The sequence below is a fragment of the Papaver somniferum genome, chromosome 11 (genome assembly GCF_003573695.1).
Source record: "Papaver somniferum cultivar HN1 chromosome 11, ASM357369v1, whole genome shotgun sequence".
Taxonomy (NCBI): Eukaryota; Viridiplantae; Streptophyta; class Magnoliopsida; order Ranunculales; family Papaveraceae; genus Papaver; species Papaver somniferum.
Window position 1 is genome coordinate 37,091,263 of NC_039368.1, and position 11,089 is coordinate 37,102,351.

The following is an 11,089-nucleotide window of genomic DNA, read 5'->3' on the forward strand; positions in this document are numbered from 1 at the left end:
AAACTAAACTGATATATAAGGAACCGACTCTGAAGATAGATTCCACAGAAATCAGTGGAGACAACAACATCAATGGAGTACAAACCATCAATGGTTTACAAACTGCAAAGTAGAAACAGTAAGAAAGCCAACATACAAATTCGCCAACATAAAAAGATCGCCACCGATGGGAAGGCCAAGCAGTAAAAGGCCAAACCAGAGAAACAACCATGGATCAGCAGAGAAACCGGTTCAGCCATAACCCAACCCGGGAAAAACCCTAGCCACCGTCTTCCCCACCAACATAACAGAGAATCATCAATTTTACCGGAGAAATACCAACTAGATAACCAGATCACACGTAATGGTGTACTAGTACAACCGTTGCATAAATTGATTACACGTAATGGTGTACTAGTACAACCGTTACCACGGTGGGAGGGCCGACTTAAGAAAAATCCGAAGATCGGGTTTATCTACGACTACTTTCGCCCCATTTCAGAAAAAGTGATACTTTTTCCTTGTTTCAGAAAAAATAATATTTTCGCTTCGTTTCAGGAAAAGTGATGCTTTCGTCCCGTTTCAGAAAAGGTGTTACTTTCACTCCGTTTAAGAAAAAGCTATACTTTCGCTCTGTTTCTGAAACGTAGCAAAAGTATCACTTTTCCTGAAACGAAATGTGAAAGTATCTTTTTTCCAGAAACAGAAAATTAGTCGATTCATAAATCAAAATGTGGTTGCATGATGTATTATGCATCCTTTGTGGTGATTTGCATAATGACTATGCATTCAATTTTCGAGAATTGTGCCTAAAGTGAAAGTATCACTTTTCTTGAAATAGATGGAGAGCAGTACATCATTTTATTAGTTGCAACGGAAAATTAGTTGATGCATAAACCAAAATATGGCTACATAAAATATTACTCCCTCCGTTTCTGGGAAAAAGAGATACTTTCTTTTTTTTTTCAGTTTGGCCTATTTTTAGGCTAAAATGAAAAAGTGAGAGTATCTCTTTTCCAAAAACAGAGGGAGTATGTATCTTTTATGGTGGTTTGCATAATGGATATACATTTAATTTTCTAAAATTGTGCCTAAAATCCGAATTTTTCATAAAAACTCTAAATTTGATACTGTTGTTTGTATTCATTGCGTACATTTTTTTATAACCATTCAAACGAGATTTTTAGATATGTTATATTAAGGTTTGCTTTCCAATTATATCCCTAAAAAATATGATACATAAGGAGTTATGATCCAAAGGAAGGGGCATTTTCGGATTTTCAGATGCACACCACCAAAAAGAAGTGACTACCAAAAAAAATCCAATCATTTTGTTTCAATTGATCACTCAAATTTTACAAAAAAAAAAAAAAAGACCATATAAGGTCCTCTTGCACCCCAATAATTTGATTTGTAGTATGGAAGTCCGGGAGCTACTGCTAACAAGCATGCATAACCAAATAAAAAAAGAAAAGGGAAAAAGTGCAGGCCATTGAACAAGGTTGAGCATTGTAGTTACGGAGAAGCCTAAGAACGCCCTTGGTATCTGCCGACTAAGACCAGTTCTTTATGGTTATGGCCGAATCGAGTATCAGTTTTCAAAGGTTAACTATAAATACATCAGCAACTTAAATCATAAGCATCTACTAGTTCTCCATCCTCATCTTTTGAACTCAAAAAGCTAATCATTTCACCATAATCTTTGAGGTTTTACCCAAGTATATCCTCATTATTAATTCGGTGCCATGGCTTCCAACAAGCAATTTTTCGTTACCCTCGCTATCGTTGCGATTATCCTTCCTTCCACTGCGTCGGCTACTGATTACACAGTCGGCGATGACAGCGGCTGGAACAACAAATTCGATTATGCAGCATGGGCTAAAGATAAACAATTCTATGTTGGAGATACCTTATGTAATTCAATTAGAAATGAGATTAAGTTTTTCATATTACATTATATTTTATTTTAACCAGAAAAACTAATAGTATTTTTTTGCAGCGTTTATGTACACACCTGGATCTCACAATGTTTTCAAAGTGAATGGAACTGAATTCGACCAGTGTATTAAACCAGAACCACAATTAGCTCTTGCCACCGGAAATGATGTAATTACCCTTGCCACCCCAGGAAAAAAATGGTACATGTGTGGTGTAGCACAACATTGCGCCGGCGGACAAAAGCTATTCATCACTGTCCAAGATGCGTCCAGTGCAGCCAATGGGATTTTTGCATCCGGGTATCAAATTGTTATGATAGCTACGGTTGCTATTGGCGCCATGTTTGCTATGGCTTGATTGATCGAACGCCTAACTGTACCTCGTTCTCCTCCATCAGTTCACTATTAAATTGTGGTGTGATTCTTTGTCATTTTATTAATAGAAGGCTATTATTAGGGCGTCACATCCCATTAGAGGGGCGTTATCTAATAGGACAAAAACGGGTCATCTATAAGTAATATAAAAAACTTATTATCTCAAATGATTTTGTAATGACCAAACAACCCTTATTTAATTAATTTTAATTTAATTTAGTTTAATTAGATAACAATTAAATTAAGAATATGAATTTTGTTATATACTTGGTGAATTCTTGGACAAAGTTTTTGTGGGAAAAAAAACCGAAGAGAAGAGAAAAAAGAAAAATTTTGGAGATTTTTTTTCAAAACCTAGATTTTTTGATTCACTCAACCAAAATGGATGAAACAAAATTACCAATTCGAGGTGGGCGAATCTTTGGATGATAGAGAGAACAAGTTTTACATATCTCATGTTGGAGACCAAGAGATGATTGATTTGTTAGATGGTAGAGAAGGTTTAACAAAAAGTGATGATGAATCTCAACCAATTGAAGAAATAAATCAACAAAGTGAAGAACCAATGGTTGAAAATCAACAAGTACACCTCTAAACTATCTTCCATGGGTTCAATTTCTCTCAAAACTTGCTTAAGTACGTAAAAAGTTTCAGATTTTTCAACTTACATTGAAAATTACGGTTGGGTTGAGCTTCGTTGCCAACCGTAATTTTGTTTTACATCTGGAAAAACACTTCAAAAACCTAGACGTAGGAGCATACGTCTGGAAAAAAACTTCACGAACCTAGAAATAGATGGTTACGCCTGGAAAAATTACTTCACGAACCTAGACGTATAAACTTACGTCTGGAACAATTACTTCACGAACCTAGACGTAATCCAATATGAAGCTTCTTCTAAAAAGATACGGGAAGAATTACGTCTAGGTTAGCTTATAAGATAAACCTGGACGTAAATTTATTTTCTACAGTTGGAATTAAGAGAAACCTGGACGTAATTCCAATTTCTACGGTTGGAATTAAAAGGAACCTGGACGTAAACCAACATGCAAACTAATTCTACGGTTTGAATTCATCTAAACCTGGACGTAAGTTCTTCAGAAACTCAAATTACGGTTGGCGAACCTAGAGGTAACACTAGCATGATAGAAACTGAAACTAACTGAAACCCTATTTTTACTCCGATTTCATGCAATCTAACCTATTTAAGCACAAAAAAGAGTAAACAAAGATGAGTTTGTTCGATTATTACCTAACATACGCCATGGGTTGTAGTTGAGGAGAAGAGAAGAAAGATGAGAAGGAAGAGGAGCAAGTTTTTGTGAATTAGAATAGAAAAAATTGGGTTTTTAAGTTTTTATTTTAGTTCAAGAGTAATCTAGATATTTTGCTTTTGTGTTAGGATATCCCATAATCTCTTTTTTGGACACTAAAAATCCAAATGAAGCCTCTCTATTGAAGTGCGACGTCCCTATAATAACCTTCTTTTAATAAGTCTTAATGTTTTTTTTTTCTTGAAGCAGAATAATGTTCTATTTTGAGGGTGTATAAGAGAAAACATTATGAGCGGTGCAAAGTTTTATTCCAATTAGTAGTCCAAATTTACGTGTGTCATTCAGTATTGACTGACGAGATATTTTGTATGGAGCCGAATGTTACTTAAAAAAGTCTTTCTTTCTAAATTTTAGCGAGCCAATTGTTGTTCTACAATTATGGAGTCTGGACTACTAGTTTGGAATGTATATTTTTGTGACGAGCACAGGGATGGAGCTAGAGTTTACATGTTATAGGGTCAAATAGGTTGTTTGCTTTTTATTTATTCACTTTTCTTTATTTTTGAACGCGCGATTGGGATACTTAAACTACCTGGCATTTTTAGGGGCCACTCAAAAAAAATTAGGGGCCAACAATAAAACAAAAAAGATCACCCATACCTAAATTGTGTTTACCCCTTATCTCCTATATTTCGTAATGAGATTATGGCAGTTTGAGTAGGATTCGGGTGATATAAAAGAATTGACGATTTTTTTTTTTTTTTTTAGTTTTGAGTTTTTGAGTTTTTTTTTTTCAAACTTTGGTACAACCATAATCGGTAGTAAAGTGTGTTACTCTAACTTCCGAATGTAGATTGGTCCCAAAATGAGATTTTGCCAAAATCCTTTAATTTTCGACTTTCATACAACCATAATCGGTAGTAAAGTGTGTTACTTTAACTTCCGAATTTATATTGGCCCCAAAATGATATTTTGCCAAAATCCTTTAATTTTCGAACTATGGTACAACCATAATCGGTAGTAAATTGTGTTACTTTAATCTCCGAATATATTCAATTTTTGAATTTTAGTACTACCATAATCGGTAGTAAAATTAACTTCCGAATGTATATTGGCCCCAAAATGAGATTTTTCCAATATCATTTAATTTTCGAACTTTGGGACAACCATAATCGGTAGTAAAGTGTGTGTTACTTTAACTTCCGAATTTATATTGGCCCCAAAAATGAGTTTTTGCCAAAATCTTTCAATTTTCGAACTTTGGTACCACCATAATAGATAGTAAATTGTGTTACTTTAACCTCCGAATATATTAAATTTTCGAATTTGTGGTGCTAACATAATCGGTAGTAAATTGTGTTAGTTTAACTTCCGGATGTATATTGACCCCAAAATGAGTTTTTGCCAAAATCCTTCAATTTTCGAATTTTTGTACTGCCATAATCGGTAGTAAATTATGTTCATTATCTACCGGTTGTGTTTAATTTTAGTACAGAAAATTTGAAGCAGTAGCAGGAACACAATCGGTAGATAACAATCAATGATAAACTTATTGTTATCTACCGATTATGTTCCTGCTGCTGCAAATCTTAGAAAATTTTCAATCAAATTTCTGATTTCAAACAATCAAATCATAATTTTGGATCACAATTACTATCATTTGTCTGTTTTTTTTTGTTTAACTCGTTTTTTTGTTTGATGTTCTAAGTTAAATGTTAATGAATTTTGGGTTTTAAGTTTAAACAATCGATCATAAAATTTGTTTGATCGACGCTCTTGGGTTTCAAGTAAAATTAAAACAATGAAAAAGAAAATCAATGGTAGAAAGGAGAAGAAGAAGATGAATAATATGATTATGAAAATAAAGGATATATGTTTAGATTTAGTATAAAGGTGAAGGATAATATAGGCAATTTTTATGTTTTTAAGATACCCCTTAACCCCCTTCAATGGGTGGGAATAAAAGAGTGGACCCTAATTCTTTTTGAGTGGCCCCTAAAAATGCTAGGTTAAACTAACTGGGGGATATAAATTATTTTCCCCAACCAATAGTGTTTGCTAACGGGTGTTTTCGGGGGACAAGAATACAAAAATACCCTTCCCTCAAAATAAAAATAGAAAAACAAAATCATATCCCATATTTTCATCTTTAATTTTTATTATTAATCTCTTTTAGGATTAGGGCTTTGAAACCTAAATATTCCTATTCCCTTTCAAATTCTAAAATTTTCCCATCCTTTCAAATTCTCTTCTCCTTCTCTGCCGGCTCCTCACTTTGAAAACGATTTTTTTTACATGCCGGTAGTGATGAAGACCATGTCGGAAATATTTTTTTTTACATCGCAGGAAGTGATGAAGACCATGCCGAAAAATGGTGCCGACATGCTTGGTAACTAACATTCAATGCCGTAGCTAAATGCTGGCATGCTCGATAGAAATCTATCAATGTCGGTAGTCAAGTGAAAAAAAATTCAATTTTCTGGATACTTTACATCATGTGCCGGCAAAGAAATTTAAGCAACATACTATGCCGTTAGCAGTACTGGCATGCTCGAGAATTAACATACTGTGCCGGCAGTGGATTGATTAAAACCAGAAAAATTTCAAAACAGAATAGGTTTTGAATTTCAAAGCGGAATATGCCGAACACAGTCGGGAGGGGCTACGCCCCCCTTCCCCGGATAGTGGCAAACATTTATGAAAATTTCCAACAAATGCCGACATGGTTTTTTCGGTTGAATACAATACCGATTTGCTTTTCAAAATGAGGGATATAGTTGGACGGCATGGACGTAGTATGAATACAATGCCGGAAATACTGCTGCCGACATTGTATTCATACTACGTCCATGCCGACACCGAGCTATTTCAGCTGCAATAATGGTGGATTCAAAGAAAAAAAATCAAATTTTCAACACATTAACACCTTTACCTGAGTATTGGGAGTGCATGTACAATCATCTTCCATTTTTACCAAAAAAAGTTCCCTCTCAATTTTTTTCCCTCCTTCTACTCTCACCTCACTCACCCAAATACAAATAAAAATACACACTAATCATTTATCAAATAATCTTATGAATTTACTAATTATAATCAAGCACTGAGTATGATTAGTGAAGGGTAGATTAGGTATTAGGTAAAATAATTAGATAAAGAGTGACCCTGATTTGATATTTAAATACAGTTTTGTTCTTTTCCTATATCCCCCAATTAGTTTTAGTATCCCTCAATCACGCGTTCTTATTTTTGGGATCAATTTTTTTGTTTTGTTTTGAAGCATGCATTTTATTAAAAGAAATTACTTTACAATTTATCGTGGGTATGTGGTACCCACAGAATCATGAAATAAAATTTGGATAATGAAAGATGAGATTGCATGGTCCCAGATTTTGGTTGACGAGCTTCCTGTTTGACTTCCATCCGCTGTATGATTGGCCAATCCGTCGGCTGCTTGATTTCCTTCTCTGTAGTTGTGTTAAATAGCAGTCTTCGGGATCTGTTAAAATCTAATTTTTATTTCCTCAATCATTCCTTCTATATGCCAAGGTGGAGGTATAGAGGAAGTGATGAAGCACAATAAGTTTTCTGAGTCGGTTTCAAAGAGAACTTTTAGTCATTGTCTTTATGTTGCTGTTCTTGAAGCCAAAAGCATAGCCAAGTTTATGCGGTCAAAGCAGTTCTAATTCCTAGTGGTTGAGCTAGAGCCAATAAGGTTCGTGCGTCTGAATCTCTGCAGATGTACCCTGCCCCTGCAAATCCTGGATGGCCTATGGCTGCTCCATCGGTGTTAATCTTGATTCAGTTGATGTTTGGAGTGGACCATTTTACCGATATTGTTGATATCCTTTTGTCTCTTATTGGATGGTTAAATATCAGTGTATCTCCCAGAATGATTGGTTGTGAAGAGTGTAGGGCCCCGTAGTATTCTTGTTGCAGTTTTTGTGCCCATGCTAGGATTTCTTCCGAGATTATTCGCTTTTGTTGTTATATTAGATCATTTCAGCCAGCCATAAGGTCCAAAATAGGAAACAGAAAGAGGAGATTACAGATGCTGACGCAGGTTGTTGGAGGATTTTGGAAATGGTTGTTTGGGGTGTTAAGATGAAAGTTGGGGGTGTGTTGGAGTTTGGTGAATTCGTAAGTTGATTGAATAAGGTGTTCCATGAATTAGTTGCCATTGGACAATGAATTAGAAGGTGACTTGCCAATTATGGATCTGTGTTGCATCTTGGGCATATGTCTGAGTTGGTCAAATGGATGTGATGTAAGCGAGAGAAGGTTGGTAATCCTTCATTGATAGCTTTCCACAAGAAAAAACGAATTTTCGGTGGACACGGTAAAGTCCATAGAAATTTGGTAGGTGGTAGAGGGGTGTGAGTTGGTTGACCCTCGGTTAGACATTTGTATCCTGAAGATGTAGTGTAGTTTACAGATTTTGAGAGTGGCCAGATAATTTTATATTGGGGACTATTTTGGGGAAGATGGATGTTTATGATTTTTTGGATTACAGAATTGGGAAGGTTCTTCAATTTTTCATGATTCCAGGAATTGGATATTGGGTCGATGATATCCGCTACCATTTAGATTGGGTAACATTGTGTTGGGTCTAGATTTGTTGAGTGTGGAATCCAATTGGCTTCTCTTGGGGTTAATAATCCATTTCCAATACGATGAAATATTAGATGTTGCATGGTAGGGACTATTGATGCCAGTGGTCTCAGTTGCGGACTGGATGAGGAGGGTATAGAATCAATGCCTTGTAGAATTGGTTGTGATCAATATACTTTGCACTGAACAGACTTCCGCGGATAGAGTTAGGTTGTTCATGTAGATTCCATATTCTTTTCATGAGAAGTGCTTTATTATGATCACTGCTCTTTCTTATTCCTAATCCTCCTTCTGCTAATGGTTTTGTTACTTTATCCCATCCTATAGGGTGTAGTTTTTTAATTGTTGAGTCGTTTCCCCAGAAAAAATCTCTGGTGATACGATCTATTTGTTTGTGGATATTGGTGGGTAGGTTTTGTGTTTGCATGATGTGATTTGAGGTTGGAATTAGGGAGGTTTTTATTAGAGTGAGTCTTCCAGCTGGAGTTAGGCATTTTGTCATCCATCCTTTAGCTTTTCGGGCTAATCTGTGTAGGAGGGGAGCGAAGGTTTGAATGGATGTCCTTCCATGTTTGAATTGGACTCCTAAATAGGTTGGTGGTTTTGATGTGGCCGGCATATCAAATTTTTTTTGAAGATCGTTTATCTTGGTTGGGTCTAGGTTTGGGTGATGGATGATTACTGATTTGGTAATATTGATTACTTGTCCCGCATAAGTGCTATAGGAGTGGAGCAGGGTTTTGAGGTGTTGGTTACTCTGGTACGAAGATTTGTATGTGATCACTAAATCATCCGCATACATTAAATGAATAATTAGTGGTGCTTTTTTTTTGTATGTTAAGTCCTTGAACTAATTTTTGGTTTTGAAGGTTTCCTAAATTTGTAGATATGATTTCAGCACATATGATAAAAATGTAGTAAGATAGTGGGTCTCCTTGTCTGATACCTCTACTTGGGCTGATGTAGCCATGGGGTGTGCCATTTATGTTGATCGAGTATGTAACTGTACATAGCATAATGTATTATATAAATGCTAGTGGAAATCCTAGTTTTGTAAATGAGGTTTTGATGAATCCCCAATCTAAGCTATCATAGGATTTCTGGATGTCTAGTTTGAGAGCTATTTTTGGGTCTTTGGTGAGGTTCGGAGTTCTGATATGATGGAAGAGTTCCCCGACAATTGCTATATTATTTTGTATTGATATTTATGGAACAAAAGCACTTTGGTAAGGGCTTATTAAGAAGGAGATAAGGGGTCTAATTCTATTGAATAAATTTTTTGAAATGATTTTATATGTGACGTTACAGAGCCCTATGGGTCTGTATTGTGATGGTTTTGAAGGATGATCAACTTTAGGTATTAGTGTTATGTTCGTTTGATTCATGAGAGAATGCATATTTAAGTTATTAAAAAAACTCCGAACCATTATTATCATTTGGCAGTGAGTTGTTTCCCATAAAACTTTAAAAAACTTACTTGTATAGCCATCTGGACTGGAGCGCTTTCAGAATTTATGGAGAAGAGGGCTTGTTTGATTTCTGTTGTAGTTACTTCCCTTGTAAGTAGTTCCGACTGTCTGGGAATTAATTTTATTTGCTAAGCGTATAGCTTTACCATTTTAAGATAAAGCCTATTAAGAATTTCTATTTTATCATGCGAATTTGCACTCACAAATAACTGAAATTATAGAAAAACCAATTTTGTTTTCAGTAAAATTCCAAAATAGGTATGGCTTATAAAACCACATGCACCCCATGCCTTTGTCCCCAAGTGAGCAAGAGAATAGCAATTATGTATTGTTTCATCGTTGCCTATTCAACTACAATGTGAAGTTACTTATGAGAAAAGCTAAATTAGTATTTGTAAACAACGAGTCTGCATTGACACCCAATGTCACCGAGGAAAATCCCATGAGAGAAATGAACGGTCATATTTTAATAACTCAAGCATTTGGATAGGCAATGGATAAAATAGGTCCCGATTCCTCTCTTATGCGGTATTTTTCTTGAAATTTAAGTCATTTTTGATTTGTCAACTCCTCTGAACGTCATAGCCACGGACAGACCTATGAGAGGGCTAACCCGGGCTTTAGCCCGGGTAACCCTCTAGTCCATCAATGGAAAAATATTAAAGTTCCACATTTTTGAGCAACGCCGTTACCTTTAGCCCGATCAATTTTTTGAAAAGATAAAACTTGGGTTCGTCCCTGGTCAAAGCTGCAACGCGACTATGGCAGTCAGTTTAATCAACCATGGTGAAGATTATATACAAGCGCAATGGATGGAAACAAGCGTATAAAAATGCCAAATTTGATCATGCACACCATATAAGAGTAACTGATAGTAAATGTATATTTCTGTTTTCTGTTATACACAAGAGGTGCCCTTATTAGGGTATAAACTAGTGTTATTAGATTAAGTCATGTAACTGTCTTTACAGCTATGACAGACTGTTTTTGTCAGATGCTTTTGTATATATCGTTGTACTACTCTCTCTAAGAGTTACCTGATTTTATTCAATACATTTCATTTTTTTTCTCTAGCTCTGATTATCTTAGATGGTATCAGATTAGGTTAGATCCTTCAATGTTGCAAAACATATATTCAATCAGATCTTTTCATATCTCAAATTTGATATTTGATCAAATTATTGCATACTTTCAATATCTTTGTAAAATTTCATCTAATTCGATCTAATTCTTGATCTTGTTTCTTTCAAGATTCACAGTTCTTGAGTTCTTGATCTTTTTGTTTTCTGATTTTTGAGTTTCTTGACAGCAGTATGCCTCCAAAACCTGCCAATCGTGTTTCAATTTCCTCTAGACATCAAAATGATGATCCTGATGATGGATCTACTCAAGATCTCTATAATTTTTGTCTTCTGTTTACCAATATTATAAATTCATTGAAGTTGGA

General features: G+C 35.3%; 1 protein-coding gene across 1 annotated transcript; it reads left to right on the forward strand.

Moving 5' to 3' along the window:
- The first annotated feature begins 1,724 nt into the window (after positions 1-1,724).
- LOC113324315 (mavicyanin-like) lies at positions 1,725-2,274 on the forward strand. Its single transcript, XM_026572633.1, has 2 exons — positions 1,725-1,893; positions 1,979-2,274. Exons 1-2 carry the CDS (start codon positions 1,725-1,727, stop codon positions 2,272-2,274), a joined length of 465 nt encoding a protein of 154 aa, XP_026428418.1.
- Positions 2,275-11,089: the final 8,815 nt, after the last annotated feature.

What these genes read in the sequence shown, in the direction of transcription:
- LOC113324315 (XM_026572633.1), top strand. Translation starts at nt 1,725, where the DNA reads ATGGCTTCCAACAAGCAATTTTTCGTTACCCTCGCTATCGTTGCGATT. An exon ending in CTATGTTGGAGATACCTTAT is followed by an intron (nt 1,894 to 1,978) that starts GTAATTCAATTA and finishes ATTTTTTTGCAG; the next exon opens with CGTTTATGTACACACCTGGA.